Here is a 23,475-nt window from a genome sequence, read left to right as displayed (position 1 = left end):
GAGTCAGGGGTCTGCTCTCATGTGGCTGACAGAGGGGCTGCAGGGTCAGGGGTCTGCTCTCATGTGGGTATGTGGCTGACAGAGGGGCTGCAGGGTCAGGGGTCTGCTCTCATGTGGTTGACAGAGGGGCTGCAGGGTCAGGGGTCTGCTCTCATGTGGGTATGCGGCTGACAGAGGGGCTGCAAGGTCAGGGGTCTGCTCTCATGTGGCTGACAGAGAGGCTGCAGGGTCAGGGGTCTGCTCTCATGTGGGTATGAGGCTGACAGAGGGGCTGCAGGGTCAGGGGTCTGCTCTCATGTGGCTGACAGAGAGGCTGCAGGGTCAGGGGTCTGTTCTCATGTGGGTATGCGGCTGACAGAGGGGCTGCAAGGTCAGGAGTCTGCTCTCATGTGGGTATGCGGCTGACAGAGGGGCTGCAGGGTCAGGGGTCTGCTCTCATGTGGGTATGCGGCTGACAGAGGGGCTGCAGGGTCAGGGGTCTGCTCTCATGTGGCTGACAGAGAGGCTGCAGGGTCAGGGGTCTGTTCTCATGTGGGTATGTGGCCGACAGAGAGGCTGCAGTGGCAGGGGTCCGATCTTATGTGGTTATGGGCTGACAGAAGGAATGCAGGGTCAGGGCTCTGCTCTAAGGTGGGTATGCGGCTGACAGAAGGGCTGCAGGGTCAGCGGCTGACAGAGGGGCTGCAGGGTCAGGGGTCTGCTCTCATGTGGGTATGTGGCTGACAGAGGGGCTGCAGGGTCAGGGGTCTGCTCTCATGTGGGTATGCGGCTGACAGAGGGGCTGCAGGGTCAGGGGTCTGCGGCTGACAGAGGGGCTGCAGGGTCAGGGGTCTGCTCTCATATGGGTATGCAGCTAACAGAGGGGCTGCAGGGTAAGGAGTCTGCTCTCATGTGGGTATGTGGCTGACAGAGGGGCTACAGGGTCAGGAGCCTGCTCTCATGTGGCTGACAGAGGGGCTGCAGGGTCAGGGGTTTGCTCTCACATGGCTGACAGAGGGGCTGCAGAGTCAGGGGTCTGCTCACATGTGGGTATGTGGCTGACAGAGGGGCTGCAGGGTCAGGGGTCTGCTCTCATGTGGCTGACAGAGGGGCTGCAGGGTCAGGGGTCTGCTCTCATGTGGGTATCTGGCTGACAGAGGGGCTGCAGGGTCAGGGGTCTGCTCTCATGTGGCTGACAGAGGGGCTGCAGGGTCAGGGGGTTTGCTCTCACATGGCTGACAGAGGGGCTGCAGAGTCAGGGGTCTGCTCACATGTGGGTATGTGGCTGACAGAGGGGCTGCAGGGTCAGGGGTCTGCTCTCATGTGGCTGACAGAGGGGCTGCAGGGTCAGGGGTCTGCTCTCATGTGGGTATGTGGCTGACAGAGGGGCTGCAGGGTCAGGGGTCTGCTCTCATGTGGGTATGTGGCTGACAGAGGGGCTGCAGGGTCAGGGATCTGCTCTCATGTGGTTGACAGAGGGGCTGCAGGGTCAGGGGTCTGCTCTCATGTGGTTGACAGAGGGGCTGCAGGGTCCGGGGTCTGCTCTCATGTGGTTGACAGAGGGGCTGCAGGGTCAGGGGTCTGCTCTCATGTGGCTGACAGAGGGGCTGCAGAGTCAGGGGTCTGCTCTCATGTGGCTGACAGAGGGGCTGCAGAGTCAGGGGTCTGCTCTCATGTGGCTGACAGAGGGGCTGCAGAGTCAGGGGTCTGCTCTCATGTGGTTGACAGAGGGGCTGCAGAGTCAGGGGTCTGCTCTCATGTGGCTGACAGAGGGGCTGCAGGGTCAGGGGTCTGCTCTCATGTGGGTATGTGGCTGACAGAGGGGCTGCAGGGTCAGGGGTCTGCTCTCATGTGGTTGACAGAGGGGCTGCAGGGTCAGGGGTCTGCTCTCATGTGGGTATGCGGCTGACAGAGGGGCTGCAAGGTCAGGGGTCTGCTCTCATGTGGCTGACAGAGAGGCTGCAGGGTCAGGGGTCTGCTCTCATGTGGGTATGAGGCTGACAGAGGGGCTGCAGGGTCAGGGGTCTGCTCTCATGTGGGTATGCGGCTGACAGAGGGGCTGCAGGGTCAGGGGTCTGCTCTCATGTGGCTGACAGAGAGGCTGCAGGGTCAGGGGTCTGTTCTCATGTGGGTATGCGGCTGACAGAGGGGCTGCAAGGTCAGGAGTCTGCTCTCATGTGGGTATGCGGCTGACAGAGGGGCTGCAGGGTCAGGGGTCTGCTCTCATGTGGGTATGCGGCTGACAGAGGGGCTGCAGGGTCAGGGGTCTGCTCTCATGTGGCTGACAGAGAGGCTGCAGGGTCAGGGGTCTGTTCTCATGTGGGTATGCGGCTGACAGAGGGGCTGCAAGGTCAGGAGTCTGCTCTCATGTGGGTATGCGGCTGACAGAGGGGCTGCAGGGTCAGGGGTCCGCTCTCTGGGTATGTGGCTGATAGAGGGTCTGCAGGGTCAGGGTTCTGCTCTCATGTGGGTATGTGGCTGACAGAGGGGCTGCAGGGTCAGGGTTCTGCTCTCATGTGGGTATGTGGCTGACAGAGGGGCTGCAGGGTCAGCTCTCATGTGGGTGACAGAGGGGCTGCAGGGTCAGGAGTCTGCTCTCATGTGGGTATGTGGTTGACAGAGGGGCTGCAGGGTCAGGTGTCTGCTCTCATGTGGCTGACAGAGGGGCTGCAGGGTCAGGGGTCTACTCTCATGTGGCTGACAGAGGGAATGCTCTCATGTGGGTATGCGGCTGACAGAGGGGCTGCAGGGTCAGGGGGTCTGCTCTCATGTGGGTATGCGGCTGACAGAGGGGCTGCAGGGTCAGGGGTCCGCTCTCATGTGGGTATGCGGCTGACAGAGGGGCTGCAGGGTCAGGGGTCCGCTCTCATGTGAGTATGCGGCTGACAGAGGGGCTGCAGGGTCAGGGGTCTGCTCTCATGTGGCTATGCAGCTGACAGAGGGGCTGCAGGGTCAGGGGCCTGCTCTCATGTGGGTATGCGGCTGACAGAGGGGCTGCAGGGTCAGGGGTCTGCTCTCATGTGGGTATGCAGCTGACAGAGGGGCTGCAGTATCAGGGGTCTGCTCTCATGTGGGTATGCAGCTGACAGAGGGGCTGCAGGGTCAGGGTTCTGCTCTCATGTGGGTATGCGGCTGACAAAGGTGCTGCAGGGTCAGAGATCTTCTCTGATGTAGGAATGTACCAGGCAAGCCTGGCATTTATTCTAACTGCCGGCTGCCCGATATTCAAGCAACATCTATTTTTGGTCCCAATCTGGCCCTGACCAAGGCTACAGACTACATAAAGGCTGGTTGATCAGCATTGCATCAGATGTCAATGTGATGTAGGATTGAAGATTTATATATTTTCACTCCTTTGAGTTTATTGCATAAAATATAAAATTTGAAATGTAAGATCCATAGTGGAAACTCAGGTGATACTTCCACTTTTTAGCCGCTTAAACAGACACAAATTAATTTTTCATAGTTTCCTCTAAAAGAGATCATTTAGAAACATTTCTATGCAGAGAAAAAAGTTTCACATTCATGCCTGGGAAGCGTCCACCAATAGAGCAGTGAGCCAGTGAACAACCTGAACATAAACAGTTTGCGCTATCCCTTCCTTTTCCTGTCATTTAAACACTAAACAAGAGATGTATTCAGCGTAACCTGTGAATAATATACAGATGTATTTTTATTAAGTTACATTAGTTTAAGTGTAAACTTTTAGTGACCATGAAGCAACCTAGATTTCTTTTTCTGCTGAGGCCAATCAGGGGTTGTTATAAATGAGCCACTAGTGTCTGTAACCAATGACTGTGGGATATTATAGTGTTAAAGGGACATTCCGGTCAACTTTTAAATGCACATAGATGAATGACATCTTTGAATAGAAACATATTTGTAATATACAAAAATTGGCAACAATGCTTCTGGTAAAAGTCATCACTATTTTAGTGTTAATATTTTTATCTGCACGTGCACGTGAAGCATAGCTAGATATTCTCAGTGCACCAGTATTTTAAATACTGCAGCTGCTCACAGCCCCAGCGGGGTATGTATCATGTCAGCAATCAACAAATTGAGCTTTTACCAGATGCTACAAGGACCTTAGGCTGTCTGAGCACGTGCTGTGCTTAAAATGCTGGTGCACGGCGCATACTTAAATACACTTTTGAAACCACTACAACTTTTATTAGAATCATTGTTGCTAATACATGTATATCCACATGCATCCATGTGGATTAAAATTTTGGCTGGAATATCCCTTTAAATGCATTTCCATCAGCAACTGAAAGATCACAATTTTCTGAATTAAGTTGCAGGAAAAAAAATGCAACAAATTAAATAATGAAAGTGTACAACAAAGTTGATTTCTACATAAATCTGATGAAACATTTTGACATTCCAATGTTAAAGGGACACTGAACCCAATTTTTTTTCTTTCGCGATTCAGATAGAGCATGCAATTTTAAGCAACTTTCTAATTTACTCCTATTTTCAATTTTTCTTCATTCTCTTGCTATCTTTATTTGAAAAAGAAGGCATCTACACTAATTTTTGGTTCAGACCCTGGACAGAACTTGTTTATTGGTGGGTGAATTTATCCACCAATTAGCAAGAACAACCCAGGTTGTTCACCAAAAATGGACCGGCATCTAAACTTACATTCTTGCTGTTCAAATAAAGATACCAAGAGAATGAAGAAAATTTGATAGGAGTAAATTAGAAAGTTGCTTAAAATTGCATGCTCTATCCGAATCACGAAAGAAAAAAAATTGGGTTCAGTGTCCCTTTAACCCCTTAATGACCGAGGACGTGCAGGGTACGTCCTCAAAAAAAAGGCAGTTAATGCCTGAGGACGTACCCTGCACGTCCTCGGTGTGGAAAGCAGCTGGAAGCGATCCTGCTCGCTTCCAGCTGCTTTCCGGTTATTGCAGTGATGCCTCGATATGGAGGCATCCTGCAATAACCATACATGGCCATCCGATGCAGAGAGAGCCACTCTGTGGCCCTCTCTGCACCGGACATCGATGGCCGGTATCGTTGGTGGGTGGGAGCCGAATTGGGAGGCGGGTGGGCGGCCATCGGTGTTGCGCGTGACGTCACGGGGGGCGGGATCGGGATTGGGACCGTCGGGGGCGCGCACGGGCGCGCGCGCGTGCACGGGGGGTGGCGGGCGGGCGCGTGCACGGGGCGGGAGCGGGTGGGAACCGCTACACTACAGAAAAGTTAAAAAGTAAAAGTAAAAAAAAAATTTAATAAACTTTATTTTAAAAACCATCTAAGGGATCTGGAAGGGGTGGGGGTTGGTCTTGGGGGGGGGGGAAAGCTACACTACAAAAAAGGGACATATTTTATTTAAAAAAAAGCTTTTTTTCACTAAACTGGGTACTGGCAGACAGCTGCCAGTACCCAAGATGGCGCACATTAAGTCAGAGGGGGAGGGTTAGAGAGCTGTTTAGTGGGGGATCAGTGAGGTTGGGGGCTAAGGGGGATCCCTACACAGAAGCATATGTAAATATGCTAACAAAAAATGCACAAAAAAGCCCAAATATACCTTTTATTTTAGTACTGGCAGAGTTTCTGCCAGTACTTAAGATGGCGGGGACATTTGTGGGGTAGGGGAGGGAAGAGAGATGTTTGGGAGGGATCAGGGGGTCTGATGTTTCAGGTGGGAGGCTGATCTTTACACTAAAGCTAAAATTAACCCTGCAAGCTCCCTACAAGCTACCTAATTGACCCCTTCACTGCTAGCCATAATACACGTGTGATGCGCAGCGCCATTTAGCAGCATTCTAATTACCAAAAAGCAACTCCAAAGTCATATATGTCTGCTATTTCTGAACAAAGGGGATCCCAGAGAAGCATTTACAACCATTTGTGCCATAATTGCACAAGCTGTTTGTAAATTATTTCAGTGAGAAACCTAAAATTATGAAAAATTTTACGTTTTTTTAATTTGATCGCATTTGGCGGTGAAATGGTGGCATGAAATATACCAAAATGGGCCTAGATCAATACTTGGGGTTGTCTACTACACTACACTAAAGCTAAAATTACCCCAAAAAGCTCCTTACATGCTCCCTAATTAACCCCTTCACTGCTGGGCATAATACACGTGTGGTGCGCAGTGGCATTTAGCGGCCTTCTAATTACCAAAAAGCAATGCCAAAGCCATATATGTCTGCTATTTCTGAACAAAGGGGATCCCAGAGAAGAATTTACAACCATTTATGCCATAATTGCACAAGCAGTATGTAAATAATTTCAGTGAGAAACTGAAAGTTTGTGAAAAAATTTGTGAAAAAGTGAACAATTTTTTGTATTTGATCGCATTTGGCGGTGAAATGGTGGCATGAAATATACCAAAATGGGCCTAGATCAATAATTTGGGATGTCTTCTAAAAAAAAATATATACATGTCAATGGATATTCAGGGATTCCTGAAAGATATTAGTGTTCTAATGTAACTAGCGTTAATTTTGAAAAAAAATGGTTTGAAAATAGCAAAGTGCTACTTGTATTTATGGCCCTATAAGTTACAAAAAAAGCAAAGAAGATGTAAACATTGGGTATTTCTAAACTCAGGACAAAATTTAGAAACAATTTAGCATGGGTGTTTTTTGGTGGTTGTAGATATGTAACAGATTTTGGGGTTCAAAGTTAGAAAAAGTGTGTTTTTTTTCCATTTTTCCTCATATTTTATAATTTTTTTTATAGTAAATGATAAGATATGATGAAAATAATGGTATTTTTAGAAAGTCCATTTAATGGCGAGAAAAACGGTATATAATATGTGTGGGTACAGTAAATGAGTAAGAGGAAAATTTCAGCTAAACACAAACACCGCAGAAATGTAAAAATAGCCTTGGTCCCAAACGGACAGAAAATGGAAAAGTGCTCTGGTCACTAAGGGGTTAAGGTGTTTAATGTCCTGTTAAACGGAAACTAAACGCTTAAGGCATAATAATCTTCTAATTCAATGTACCCTTCACTTTTCAAGCGGTCTCTCTAAACAGTAGACCTCTGGCACTAGCAATGGGGAAAAGATATGACATTATGACCTTGAATGAAGCTGGGATACAAGGCCAGAAAGTGATAGGCATAACTGAGCTCTTGCATTGATTAAACAATCACTGTGTATCATGTAGCAAGCTTAATTTATAAAGATTTAAATAAAGTTTAGTTCATAGTTAACATCATTGTTCACACGGTCTGTGCTTTTTGTTTTATTTCACCATGCAGCAGGGAAATGCTTCTGAAGTCTGATACATGCACTTCAATCTCTCATGGAAATAGGGGAAAAAACAAATTTTCAGAGATAAATTACAGGACATGGAGACAAAATAAATAATACACTGCAAAGTGTTTTAACTCTGCATAATAAAGATTGCATGGGGGAATGGACTTATGGTCCCTTTAAGGTGGTTATACCTGTGCCAGCACTCAATGACTAATTAAATCAATCTATTTACAACAGGCATTGCTCATTTGCCAGAACTAATAATGACCTGATCAGACACAAAACCAGCGAAAGAAATATGGATCCACAAGTGACCTGAATTCTTTAGCGCATCACAAGATATAAAAACCCCAGAACTGAAAATCTGGTGCATTTTCGTTCCATTGAGCTGTTCCAATTTCTATGTGATTTTATGAAGCATCAGAGGGGTTAATATTTGTGCCCAGGCACATTGCTTTATACCCTCTGCTCACACTTACGTTATTAACTCTGCAGGTACCTCCCATCTGAGGATCAGAGAGTCCTGTTCATGCTTAAACTTCCTGCTGTGTGCGCCAACTATTGGTGGAGTAGGATAACTTTATTAACATAATTTAAAGGGACAAAATGGTGCAAAAACAAAATGCTGGTATGTTAGAGCATTTTATTATTGCATTGTTGCTTGTATATAACTGTGTTTATGCTATAAACTATGGTAGTGAATGAGTAACGGTATCACATGATTAAGGGGAACGCCCCCGAAACGTTGTATTATAGTTTGATCCCCATGCGTTATCAATAAAGGGATTGTTATATGCTATGGGTACAGCCTTTTTGTCGTTTGCTTTGAGCCAAAGTTTGCCACGAATGACTTAAAGGGACATTATACACTCATTTTTTCTTTGCATAAATGTTTTGTAGATGATCTATTTATATAGCCCATAAAGTTTTTTTTTTTTAAATAAATGTATAGTTTTGCTTATTTTTATATAACATTGCTCTGATTTTCAGACTCCTAACCAAGCCCCAAAGTTTTATGTGAATACTGTCAGCTACCTTCTCCAGCTTGCTCCTGTTTGTGTAAAGGGTCTTTTCATATGCAAAAGAAGGGGGAGGGGGGAAAGTGTCTTATTTGCCACTTGCAGTGGGCTTTCCAGCTGCCTTTTCAACAGAGCCAAACTGACAGCTTCTAAGTAAGTTTTTAAACAGTTTTATACTGGATTTTTATATCAGTATCTGTGCATCTTATTCTTTATAGTAGTGTCTGTTACATGCAGTTATATGAAAATGAGTGTATACTGTCCCTTTAAAGAAACGAGACAAACCTAATAGCAATAAATGCAACTGTGATATAGTATGTGCCCCTTGATGTGGCCAATCAGAGCCCAGAAATATTGAACTCATGTGCTGATCTAAACAATTGCTTTGTAACATGTTGCAGGGTCAGATAAACAATGCTATACTTAAAGGCACACTAACCCCACATTTTTTTCTTTCGTGATTCAGACAGAGCAGCATTTTTAAGCAACTTTCTAATTTACTCCTATTATCAAATTTTCTTTGTTCGCTTGCTATCTTTATTTAAAAAGCAGGAATGTGATTCATAGGAGCCGGCCCATTTTTGGTTGAGAACCTGGGTTATGATTGCTTATTGGTGCGTAAATGTAAGCCTCCAATAAGCAAGCTCTATCCATGGTGCTGAACCTAAAATGGGCTGGCTGCTAAGATTTACATTCCTGCTTTTAAAATAAAGATAGCAAGAGTACAAAGAAAATTTGATAATAGGAGTAAATTAGAAACTTGCTTACAATTTCATGCTTTGGGGCCTAGAAACTTGCTTACAATTTCATGCTTTGGGGCCTATTTATTAAAGATCTTGCGGACCTGATCCAACAGTGAGGATCAGATCCGCAAGACCTCGCTGAATGCGGAGAGCAATACGCTCTCCGCATTTAACATTGCACCAGCAGCTCACAGGAGCTGCTGGTGCAACGCCACCCCCTGCAGACTCGCGGCCAATCGGCCGCCAGCAGGGAGGTGTCAACCTACTCGATCGGGTTGATTTCCGGCGATTCCTGTCCGCCTCATCAGAGCAGACGGACAGGGTTATGGAGCAGTGGTCTTTAGACCGCTGCTTCATAACTGGTGTTTCTGGCGAGTCTGAAGACTCGCCAGAAACACGGGCCCACAAGCTCCGTTCAGAGCTTGATAAATGGGCCCCATAATCTGAATCATGAAAGAAAAAATTGGGTTCAGTGTCCCTTTAAGCATACAATATACTACAGCCTGTTTGGAGATTGGGAAAAAAAGATGCTTGATCAGTAACTGCCGTTGTCAGACACAAAATGTGGGAAATCAGATTTAACCCACATAATGCATGGCTGTACCTGAGCTCCTATGTGTTTTATGATTTGCAGCTAATGACATTTGCTAGTAGAAATGAGCTCACCGTCAGATTGGGTTAGATTGAGTCTCGGTGCCACTGTGAGGGAGACAGCAGATGGCGTGAGTGACAGAGTACCCTGGGATAGTGGGGCAGGCTGCGGATGCATCTGTATGAGTGTGGGGCTGTTCACGAGATTCCTCGGCGCAGGAGGAGGAACCAGTTTACGAGCGGTTTCCTGGAGAGGAGGTGTCTGCAGGTAGAGGAAAAACAGATAAAATAGAGAATCAGGCTGTGATAAATCTTTGTTCTTGTGATACCTACATGAAAATGCGCAGGGATCACGTATAGTGCCCTGCAGGTTGACTGAGTCTGCAAATTATATTTCACTGCACTTACTATTTTCATAACTCCATGATATTACCTTAATGACAAGGTTATTGTCACTGCTGCACGACTCCTTTGACACTGCCACACTCCTAAGGTGACTTCTCAACCCCAGTTGACAGTCACGCTTCCCAGCAATGGTTTAAACCCCAGGTTTACCATCTCACTTTTGTATTTCTCAGCTAAATATCAGACACCAGACTCTGGCACTCTCCATATGATGTTGTACCGCAATTACTACTGCACTCCAGATAATACTGATATCAATGTCACATGCCCCAATTACTGCTGATGTCACTCACTGTCACACTAGCCAGTCAGTGCTGAGCCACAGATGTCACTGTCACACTCCCCAGTAAGTATTGTGCTCCAGATGTCACTCACTGTCACACTGGCCAGTCAGTGCTGAGCCACAGACGACACTGTCACACTCCCCAGTAAGTGTTGTGCTCCAGATGTCACTCACTGTCACACTCCCCAGTCAGTGCTGATCCCAGATGTCACTCACTGTCACACTCCCCAGTCAGTGCTGATCCCAGATGTCACTCACTGTCACACTGCCCAGTCAGTGCTGAGCCCCAGATGCCATTCAATGTCACACTCCTCAGTCACTATAACATTCCTTAATACGTACTGAGCCATAGATGTCACTGTCACCTTTCAAAGCCAAGGTTGATCTCCAGATTAATGTCACACTCCGCAGTTAAATGACTGTCACATTCTTTAGTACCTCTAACACCAGGTTGCCATCCTGCATTGTTCTCTTTTATACTCTCTATCAACAACAAATAGTAATCTCTCGGGGAAACCAGGTCACTATACAGTACTCACCGCCGCTGGGGGTGCCTGGATTTGCAGGATGACAGTAGAGCTTTGTGGGAGCAGCCTGCGCTGTGCAGCCACTTCCTGCCCTTCCTGGATGAGTTTTTCAGGTACTGTTGGGCTTGGCTGGGCAGTGGAGATCTGTAACACCGGGCTGGGCCTCTGCCTGTTGGATTCAGTGCATGTAGAGGGGGGCTCCAGCTGAGCCTGAGAAGTGATGGGTGGGGCGGTGAGACACTGGGACAGCTGTGGCTGGTGGGTGAGGGGCTGCAGGGGAGAGCTGATCTGGGTGAGAGGGAGGACGGGACGTGGCTGGATCTGCTGCTGCTGTATAACAAACTGGTGCTGAATCTGCTTCTGCTGCTGCACAGGTTGATGAGGATACGCTGTGGGTCAGTTAGACACAAACAGTAATCACATAATCAGGTTACCATACAGCGACATTAAAGGCATGGTTTATATCAACAGTTAAAGGGACACACAAATATATATATGAACTTAATTACACCCAGCTGAAAAATAATGATAACAAACTGAGTTTTAATTTCTTTTAAAATGTGTTTTTAATATGCAGATATTTTACAATGCAGTGATTAGGGTATGATGCATGTTTAAATATTACTTTAAAGGGATATCAAACTATATGAGATTGTAATCTAAAATATTTAATTATGTTTAGTTAAAAAAAACTTTGCCATATACTTTCATAAGTCTCCTTTTCCTGTAATTTAACTCTAAATTCCACTGAGTTTCTTTAAACTGCTGCCATGTTTTAACTTACATTTTCTTTTTATCTCACTCTAGGAACAGATGTAAAGGAGAGGTAGAACAAGGCTGAACATAAGTTTATCTAGGTTTGTACAAGCTCTTTGTATAGCCTGATTTATATCTGTTCCTAAATGTTCTCAGCAGAAGAGAGAAATAAATAGAAAACTAGTTCAAACATGGCAGCTCCCATTACTTTATAGAAACTAGATTACTTTATAGAAACTAAATCTTTACACTTATATCTTTAATAATTAAACAACAGATATAATTGTAAAAAATGCATCTACATCTTCTAGAATGGAAGAACAGAAAATACAGAAGGGGAAAATGTGGAGGAGACCCTGGGGGAGGGCAGAATGAGCAGAAGAATTATAGGGCGCAGGGAGTAAAGATGCACAGGGGGAAGTCTGAGGAATCATGGGAAAGGGCAGTAGGGGAAAGGGGAGCAGGGAGAGAACTCTGGGGGTACATGGAGGGGATTTTAGGGATATGTTTAAAACATGAGGAGCTCATGGCTATAAAAACAAGGTCAGGGAGAGAAAACAGAGAGTATTAAGGAAAACCAGGACTAAACAATAAACTCAGACAATAAACCCCATAAAAATCACAATGACGATAAAACAGCAAAGTCAATGTAATCTTTTGTTTGTGCTGCTTTTTCCTGCAATGTTATGGCTTCTACATTCTGCACAAAAAGTCTGAAATGCATCCTGCAGTATCTGTTGCTACACAGGTGCGCTAGACCAACCGCGCTAAAGCTGAAGGTGCGTTAGGAACACTTCACATTCCTATGCTCTTCACTTAGAACATTTTATATTTAAATAGATATTTCTATATATATTTGTATATATTAGTGTTAAATATATCTATATATCTATCTATATATGCAGATATAGATATATTTAGATATGTAATGTATATACAGATATATATATATATAGAAATATTGATTTCATAATAAAAAGAACATTTTATTATAAGTGAAGAACACAAGAATTTCAATTATTTCTGTAAAATAATAAAATTGTTGAAAAATGATATTGAATATTTCAAGGTATTTGACTGGGAAGGGCTCAAACATTTATATATATACTGTATATTTGTTAATATGTGTATATACATATATTTTGACATATATACATACACATTAGAGTCCTTCCCAGTCAAACACCTTCCCAAATACCATATCTTTAAACCTTTTTTAAAACCTTTTTATATGGCTATTTTGGCTTTCGCTCGAGCGTAACCCATAACTTTTAACTTGTAATATCAGCGAAATTTAGCGATGTTGTGATGTCCATTGAAAGTATAGGGTGTGGTAAAGTGATGTCGGTCACACTAAACCTTCTCGGGTAAATCTATTTTGTCATGGTCTTGTTATATCAATTTGCACAATCATTTTAGTGCAGTCCAGCGATATGGATATTAAGCCATGTGCTATCATTAGCGCCCCACTTGTAATCTGGGCCTAAATGTTTTACCAACACAGGGGCAGGCTAATCAAAATTAAACTTTCATGATTCAGATAGGGCATGTCATTTTTAACAACTTTCCAATTTACTTTTAGTATTAAATTTGCTTTGTTTCTTTTGGTATCCTTTGTTGAAAGATAAACCTAGGTAGGCTCATATGCAAATTTTTTAAGCCCTTGAAGGCCGCGTCTTATTTCACTGCATTTTGACAGTTTTTCACAGCTAGACAGCATCATTTCATATGTGCCATACAGATAACATTGATAACATTGTGCTCACTCCCATGCAGTTACTTCTGAGTCAGCTGATTTGCTAAAATGCAAGTCTGTCAAAAGATCTGAGATAAAGGGCAGTCTGCAGAGGTTTAGATACAAGGTAATCACAGAAGTAAAATGTATATTAATATAACAGTATTGGTTATGCAAAAAAATGGGGAATGGGTAATAAAGGGATTAGCTATCTTATTAAACAATAACAATTCTGGAGTAGACTGTCCCTTTAATGGAAACACTACAGCAGGTGTGCACACTTTTTTTTAATATAGAGGGTTGGTTACTAAAAGCAGCATTGGCCAGTGGCTGCATTACATTATAATAACACTTAGGCTAATGTCTAAGAAGGAAATTACATTTTAATTGAAAAGTTTAAGAGATACAAAGAAAATAAATAACAATTAATGAATTTAACTCTCTATACTACTCAGATTTACAAAACTGGTGCAGAATGATACTCATACTTTTTTTTTAAGTCCTAACACTGGCCACATAAAGAAATAAATTGGCAAAAACTACGAACTCAACCAGAATTGGTCGATAAGGGATACCACTGCTTTTGCAACTCCTGTCCCTCACTTTATTACACAACATAAACATTCAAGAGATATGGTTAGACCACTAACTAACTTTGAAAATCTCTGTATACGACCCCGCTCCACTAACACATATCCTTTCAACAATCTATAAAATATTGACATTAAACCCACCCGGACATATACCCCCCTTTCTAGAAAAATGGGAAGATGAACTAGGTATAATAATACTACCACAAACTAGCGAATCAATTTTCCACAATGTCACAAAAGCCTCAATCTCTCTCTCTCAATACAAGAAATTAATTTCAAAATATTACACAGATGGTATCTCACTTCAACACCTATACCACAACAGATCTAAATGTTTGCTGGAGATACAGACATGGATATGGCAATATGGCCCATATGTGGTGGTGGTGTAATACTATCCAGAACTTCTGGAGAACTATCATAGGACAAATAGAAAACATATTAGACATTCAATTCCCTCTAGACCCTTTAATTTGGCTTTTAAATAAGCCTCCTAAAATCGAAACTATTACCTCAAATTATTATAGATAATGATCAACAGCGTCAAATACCTCTTAGCTAAAAACTGCAAAAGCAAGAAAGCCGCATCCATAACAATGTGGACAGATAGAGTTTTAGAGTTTCTAGAAATAGAAGAATACTACTATATAAAAAACGCTAAAATGGATATGTTTACAGAAATTATGAATATTTGGGAACTATACCTTAAGAAATAAATACTCACACATAAATAGATCCGTTTAATGACCATAAATAAATATAAAGTAACTTAAACCAGTCACATAGTATCTAAATATATACATGACACACATTAGCTAGTTTTGCTCTTCAAAATTGGGTGAGTCGTCAACCTAACTCTTATACTTAGAACAATACATTTAATAAGTCAGTACTAAGCAATAATTTCATCCTTTTCTTTCTTCTTTTTTTTTTCTTAAGCCTCCATAAAAGACCATAGAAAAGTAAACGAAAGGCTTTCTTTCTTTGTTTTCTTTGACTGTATGTTTTGTAAAACATTACCGATTGTTATATACTGTTCAAGGGACGCTGCGCCTTCCACACTGTAATTAGATTTAAACTAAATAAAATCGGTTGAAAAAAAATAAAAAAATTGGCTGTGGCCCCTTAGGCCGTACTATTCTGTGGCCCTTAGATATGTGTTTGTTGTATTCTCTGCACAATGAAATCTAAATATGGCCACCGCCCATGGCATTTTGCTCTTTTTGGAACTGGATTTCTTCTTGTGAAACAAAGATCTGGATTTGCACAGATCTGTGTTGCACTTTCACACAAAGTAAAGAGCCAGATGTAACAACGGCCATATTGGCATTTGGTTGTGCACTTTAAAGGGACACGCAAGTCAAAATTAAAATTTCATGATTCAGATACAGCAGCAATTTTAAAAAAACTTTCCAATTTACTTCCATTAACAAAATGTGCAGTCTTTTTATATTTACACTTTTTGAGTCACCAGCTCCTACTGAGCATGTGCACGAATTTACAGAATATACTTATATGCATTTGTGATTGGCTGATGGCTGTCACATGATACAGAAGGAGGGAAAATAAACATAACTTTAAAAATTGTCAGAAAAAAAATCTAATACTCATTTGAAGTTCAGACTAAGTGCTATTGCATTGTCTTGTTATCTTGCATTTGTTGATTATGTCAATCTGCTGTATTTACTGGTCCTTTAATACAACAAACGCACGTCTGATAGAGGGTAAGTTGTAAGTAAGTCTGGGGAATGAAGCAAGGACTAAAGTAAGCTAAAGAAATAAAACTCCGGTTTTTGGTAAGGCCCAAGGGAATGGATTCTGTCCCCATGTTTTCATTCCTCTGCAACCCCTCAGCACATACAGCCAAGGCTTGTACAGAAGCACCGGCCCATGGAGACCCTGTACATTGGGTTGTTTTCTACAAGGTAATGTTCCAGTCCCTGGTACATAAATGTGACTACTCTGAGGCAGAGCAGGGGGGGGGGCAGCGGGGAGGGGGGCACAGAGCGAAAGAAAATTGGGGAATGAGGGGAGATGAGAGTCAGGGAGGGAATAGGAGGAGGGAGGGTGGTCAGGGCATGGGAGGCTGAGCAGGGAGGTGAAAGCCTGGGGAAAAATAATGACTCAAAAATACATTGCTCTTTTTTTTCAGTACTCTCAGCAGCCTCCAGTGTTAACTATTTAAATGACAGAGCAACCTAATATAAGTGGATTATTGACTGGCTCTAGGGTGCAATTCTCACATATCTCTGAGGCTGATGCTTTGTATTATTCCTAGAGGGCGAACTTATGTCACTGGGAGATTCAACAGCAACAGGAGTTTTATATCTCAACTTACTAAAAGACAACGGTGACAAGAGGCTTTTTAAATGTTTGGTTATTATTTGTATTTTATAAACCTAAAAGACACAGAACAAATATAAATTCTATAGGGGGTGCTGGTTCTCGAATAACAATTGAACGTCTTAGAAATGTACAAGCAGCCGGCAATGAAAGGGTTAACAATGACAGATGACTGGTTACCGCGCCTAGGGGAGATTTGAGTGTGGTTTAATTATTTATAACGCACAAGAGCTGTCTGCTTCCATGGCAGCCACTACATAACAGTGAGAGGTAACAGGACCCTCCCAAGTCACATCCTATGGGGACTCTGTAAAAGAATAAGATACAGGGAGTTATAGGGCTTCACACACTGATCTAAGAACATTCCCTACGGGAACCTGCCCAAGGCCTTTATTAGTCTATAAAGCAGTGTATAGGGACGTTCTAGTGCACTAATGACATGCATTCAATTTGTGCATTATTGAGGCAACAAATATATGTGTTTATCCCTGCAAAGAGGTTAAACACATAGTTAAAGTTCTGCATGAGGCTACAAGTACGGAAGCTGCAGACTGCTCTTTGTGACTGATGCTGCCAATTGGCTTACTGTCTCTTTCCTGCTCTGCGGCTCTCCAGCGAGACTTTAACAATGTGTTTAATACCTTTGCAGGGGTTAAACAGAGTTGGGTTATCAATAGTGCAAACTTGCATGAGCTAACATAATAGAGCACGCAATTTGTGCACGAGAATGTCCCTTTTAGTTGAAAAATAATAGGACAACATAGGAAATTAATACATTTGTCTTATAGAAAGATTTCTCACTGCAGTAGGAACTGACCTTAAAGGGATAGACATAAACCCAAAAACTTTTTGTTTAAAATTCAGATCCAGAATACAATTTAAAAAAACTTTCCAATTTACTTCTATTATCTAATTTGCTTTGTTCTCGTTGTATATTTTGTTGAAAAGCAAACATAGGTAGGCTCAGGAGCAGTAATACACTACTGGGAGCTAGCTGCAGATTGTTGGCTGCACAAATATGCCTCTTGTCATTGGCTCACCAAATGTGTTCAGCTAGCTCCCAGTAGTGCATTGCTGCTCCTTCAACAAATAATACCAAGAGAATTAAGCAAATATAACAAACAAAGTTAGTTGGAAAGTTGTTAAAAATCTTATCTTAATTATGAAAGCTTTATTGAGGGAGTCACTAGTGTATATATGGCATTATAAAGCATCTGGGTCACTAGTGTTTTCTATACAGTGCATAGATACTAGAGGCTGTTTTCCTTAAAGGAACAGTATACTGTAAAAATGTTTTTCCCTTAATGTGTTTCCAATAACTTTTTTTTACCAGCTGCAGAGTATAAAATGTATAGATTTGCTTTTTTAAGGCTTATTTGTGTCTATAAATTAGCTGATTTTGTGTTTTGAAGCCACAACCTAATAAAAATGGATTGAGCTTGTAGGTATAATCAGATCTCATTACTGTATCACATTGTGTACATATACATGTGTCTGTATCTTATATCTGTAGGTATAATCAGATCTCATTACTTTATCATATTGTGTACATATACATGTGTCTTTATCTTATATCTGTAGGTATAATCAGATCTCATTACTGTATCACATTGTGTACATATACATGTGTGTTTATCTTATATCTGTAGGTATAATCAGATCTCATTACTATATCACATTGTGTACATATACATGCTTCTTTATCGTATATCTGTAGGTATAATCAGATCTCATTACTGTATCACATTGTGTACATATACATGTGTCTTTATCTTATATCTGTAGGTATAATCAGATCTCATTACTGTATCACATTGTGTACCTATACATGTGTCCTTATCTTATATCTGTAGGTATAATCAGATATCATTACTGTATCACATTGTGTACATATACATGTGTCTTTATCTTATATCTGTAGGTATAATCAGATCTCATTACTGTATCACATTGTGTACATATACATGTGTCTTTATCTTATATCTGTAGGTATAATCAGATCTCATTACTGTATCACATTGTGTACATATACATGTGTCTGTATCTTATATCTGTAGGTATAATCAGATCTCATTACTGTATCACATTGTGTACATATACATGTGTCTGTATCTTATATCTGTAGGTATAATCAGATCTCATTACTGTATCACATTGTGTACATATACATGTGTCTTTATCTTATATCTGTAGGTATAATCAGATCTCATTACTGTATCACATTGTGTACATATACATGTGTCTTTATCTTATATCTGTAGGTATAATCAGATCTCATTACTGTATCACATTGTGTACATATACATGTGTCTTTATCTTATATATGTAGGTATAATCAGATCTCATTACTTTATCACATTGTGTACATATACATGTGTCTTTAGCTTATATCTGTAGGTATAATCAGATCTCATTACTGTATCACATTGTGTACATATACATGTGTCTGTATCTTATATCTGTAGGTATAATCAGATCTCATTACTGTATCACATTGTGTACATATACATGTGTCTGTATCTTATATCTGTAGGTATAATCAGATCTCATTACTGTATCACATTGTGTACATATACATGTGTCTTTATCTTATATCTGTAGGTATAATCAGATCTCATTACTGTATCACATTGTGTACATATACATGTGTCTTTATCTTATATCTGTAGGTATAATCAGATCTCATTACTGTATCACATTGTGTACATATACATGTGTCTTTATCTTATATATGTAGGTATAATCAGATCTCATTACTTTATCACATTGTGTACATATACATGTGTCTATAGCTTATATCTGTAGGTATAATCAGATCTCATTACTGTATCACATTGTGTACATATACATGTGTCTTTATCTTATATCTGTAGGTATAATCAGATCTCATTACTTTATCACACTGTGTACATATACATGTGTCTTTATCTTATATCTGTAGGTATAATTAGATCTCATTACTTTATCACATTGTGTACATATACATGTGTCTGTATCTTATATCTGTAGGTATAATCAGATCTCATTACTGTATCACATTGTGTACATATACATGTGTTTGTATCGTATATCTGTAGGTATAATCAGTTCTCTTTACTTTATCACATTGTGTACATATACATGTGTCTGTATCTTATATCTGTAGGTATAATCAGATCTCATTACTTTATCACATTGTGTACATATACATGTGTCTTTATCTTATATCTGTAGGTATAATCAGATCTCATTACTTTATCACATTGTGTACATATACATGTGTCTTTATCTTATATCTGTAGGTATAATTAGATCTCATTACTGTATCACATTGTGTACATATACATGTGTCTTTATCTTATATCTGTAGGTATATTCAGATCTCATTACTGTATCACATTGTGTACGTATACATGTGTCTGTATCTTATATCTATCTGTAGGTATAATCAGATCTCATTACTTTATCACATTGTGTACATATACATGTGTCTTTATCTTATATCTGTAGGTATAATCAGATCTCATTACTTTATCACATTGTGTACATATACATGTGTCTTTATCTTATATCTGTAGGTATAATTAGATCTCATTACTGTATCACATTGTATACATATACATGTGTCTTTATCTTATATCTGTAGGTATAATCAGATCTCATTACTGTATCACATTGTGTACATATACATGTGTCTTTATCTTATATCTGTAGGTATAATCAGATCTCATTACTGTATCACATTGTGTACATATACATGTGTCTTTATCTTATATCTGTAGGTATAATCAGATCTCATTACTGTATCACATTGTGTACATATACATGCTTCTTTATCTTATATCTGTAGGTATAATCAGATCTCATTACTGTATCACATTGTGTACATATACATGTGTCTTTATCTTATATCTGTAGGTATAATCAGATCTCATTACTTTATCACATTGTGTACATATACCTGTGTCTGTATCTTATATCTGTAGGTATAATCAGATCTCATTACTGTATCACATTGTGTACATATACATGTGTCTTTATCTTATATCTGTAGGTATAATCAGATCTCATTACTTTATCACATTGTGTACATATACCTGTGTCTGTATCTTATATCTGTAGGTATAATCAGATCTCATTACTGTATCACATTGTGTACATATACATGTGTCTTTATCTTATATCTGTAGGTATAATCATATCTCATTACTGTATCACATTGTGTACATATACATGTGTCTTTATCTTATATCTGTAGGTATAATCAGATCTCATTACTGTATCACATTGTGTACATATACATGTGTCTTTATCTTATATTTGTAGGTATAATCAGATCTCATTACTGTATCACATTGTGTACATATACATGCGTCTTTATCTTATATCTGTAGGTATAATCAGATCTCATTACTTTATCACATTGTGTACATATACATGTGTCTTTATCTTATATCTGTAGGTATAATCAGATCTCATTACTGTATCACATTGTGTACATATACATGTGTCTGTATCTTATATCTGTAGGTATAATCAGATCTCATTACTTTATCACATTGTGTACATATACATGTGTCTTTATCTTATATCTGTAGGTATAATCAGATCTCATTACTGTATCACATTGTGTACATATACATGTGTCTGTATCTTATATCTGTAGGTATAATCAGATCTCATTACTTTATCACATTGTGTACATATACATGTGTCTTTATCTTATATCTGTAGGTATAATCAGATCTCATTACTGTATCACATTGTGTACATATACATGTGTCTTTATCTTATATCTGTAGGTATAATCAGATCTCATTACTTTATCACATTGTGTACATATACATGTGTCTTTATCTTATATCTGTAGGTATAATCAGATCTCATTACTGTATCACATTGTGTACATATACATGTTTTTATCTTATATCTGTAGGTATAATCAGATCTCATTACTGTATCACATTGTGTACATATACATGTCTTTATCTTATATCTGTAGGTATAATCAGATCTCATTACTGTATCACATTGTGTACATATACATGTGTCTTTATCTTATATCTGTAGGTATAATCAGATCTCATTACTGTATCACATTGTGTACATATACATGTGTCTATCTTATATCTGTAGGTATAATCAGATCTCATTACTTTATCACACTGTGTACATATACATGTGTCTTTATCTTATATCTGTAGGTATAATCAGATCTCATTACTGTATCACATTGTGTACATATACATGTGTCTTTATCTTATATCTGTAGGTATATTCAGATCTCATTACTGTATCACATTGTGTACGTATACATGTGTCTTTATCTCATATCTGTAGGTATAATCAGATCTCATTACTTTATCACATTGTGTACATATACATGTGTCTTTATCTTATATCTGTAGGTATAATCACATCTCATTACTGTATCACATTGTGTACATATACATGCTTCTTTATCTTATATCTGTAGGTATAATCAGATCTCATTACTTTATCACATTGTGTACATATACATGTGTCTTTATCTTATATCTGTAGGTATAATCAGATCTCATTACTTTATCACATTGTGTACATATACCTGCTTCTTTATCTTATATATGTAGGTATAATCAGATCTCATTACTGTATCACATTGTGTACATATACATGTGTCTTTATCTTATATCTGTAGGTATAATCAGATCTCATTACTGTATCACATTGTGTACATATACATGTGTCTTTATCTTATATCTGTAGGTATAATCAGATCTCATTACTTTATCATATTGTGTACATATACATGTGTCTTTATCTTATATCTGTAGGTATAATCAGATCTCATTACTTTATCACATTGTGTACATATACATGTGTCTTTATCTTATATCTGTAGGTATTATCAGATCTCATTACTGTATCACATTGTGTACATATACATGTGTCTTTATCTTATATCTGTAGGTATAATCAGATCTCATTACTTTATCACATTGTGTACATATACCTGCTTCTTTATCTTATATCTGTAGGTATAATCAGATCTCATTACTTTATCACATTGTGTACATATACCTGTGTCTGTATCTTATATCTGTAGGTATAATCAGATCTCATTACTGTATCACATTGTGTACATATACATGTGTCTTTATCTTATATCTGTAGGTATAATCAGATCTCATTACTTTATCACATTGTGTACATATACCTGTGTCTGTATCTTATATATGTAGGTATAATCATATCTCATTACTGTATCACATTGTGTACATATACATGTGTCTTTATCTTATATCTGTAGGTATAATCATATCTCATTACTGTATCACATTGTGTACATATACATGTGTCTTTATCTTATATCTGTAGGTATAATCAGATCTCATTACTGTATCACATTGTGTACATATACATGTGTCTTTATCTTATATCTGTAGGTATAATCAGATCTCATTACTGTATCACATTGTGTACATATACATGCGTCTTTATCTTATATCTGTAGGTATAATCAGATCTCATTACTTTATCACATTGTGTACATATACATGTGTCTTTATCTTATATCTGTAGGTATAATCAGATCTCATTACTGTATCACATTGTGTACATATACATGTGTCTTTATCTTATATCTGTAGGTATAATCAGATCTCATTACTTTATCACATTGTGTACATATACATGTGTCTTTATCTTATATCTGTAGGTATAATCAGATCTCATTACTGTATCACACTGTGTACATATACACGTGTCTTTATCTTATATCTGTAGGTATAATCAGATCTCATTACTGTATCACATTGTGTACATATACATGTGTCTGTATCTTATATCTGTAGGTATAATCAGATCTCATTACTGTATCGCATTGTGTACCTATACATGTGTCTTTATCTTATATCTGTAGGTATAATCAGATCTTATTACTGTATCACATTGTGTACATATACATGTGTCTGTATCTTATATCTGTAGGTATAATCAGATCTCATTACTGTATCACATTGTGTACATATACATGTGTCTTTATCTTATATCTGTAGGTATAATCAGATCTCATTACTTTATCACATTGTGTACATATACATGTGTCTTTATCTTATATCTGTAGGTATAATCAGATCTCATTACTGTATCACATTGTGTACATATACATGTGTTCTTTATCTTATATCTGTAGGTATAATCAGATCTCATTACTTTATCACATTATGTACATATACATGTCTTTATCTTATATCTGTAGGTATAATCAGATCTCATTACTGTATCACATTGTGTACATATACATGTCTTTATC

General features: G+C 39.5%; 1 protein-coding gene across 1 annotated transcript in view; it reads right to left on the bottom strand.

Annotated features, from left to right (window-relative positions):
• PHC2 (polyhomeotic homolog 2) overlaps positions 1–23,475 on the bottom strand; it is a 218,668-nt gene that overhangs the window by 42,860 nt on the left and 152,333 nt on the right. The window contains exons 9-10 of the mRNA XM_053690193.1: positions 10,785–11,161; positions 9,633–9,819 (exon numbers count right to left, since the gene is read on the bottom strand). Coding sequence (XP_053546168.1) covers positions 9,633–9,819; positions 10,785–11,161 — 564 coding nt within the window. The remainder of the gene's footprint in view (positions 1–9,632; positions 9,820–10,784; positions 11,162–23,475) is intronic.

This window comes from Bombina bombina, chromosome 8 (assembly GCF_027579735.1).
Source record: "Bombina bombina isolate aBomBom1 chromosome 8, aBomBom1.pri, whole genome shotgun sequence".
In the NCBI taxonomy this organism is placed as follows: Eukaryota; Metazoa; Chordata; class Amphibia; order Anura; family Bombinatoridae; genus Bombina; species Bombina bombina.
This window is presented reverse-complemented; position numbering and strand designations above follow the sequence as displayed.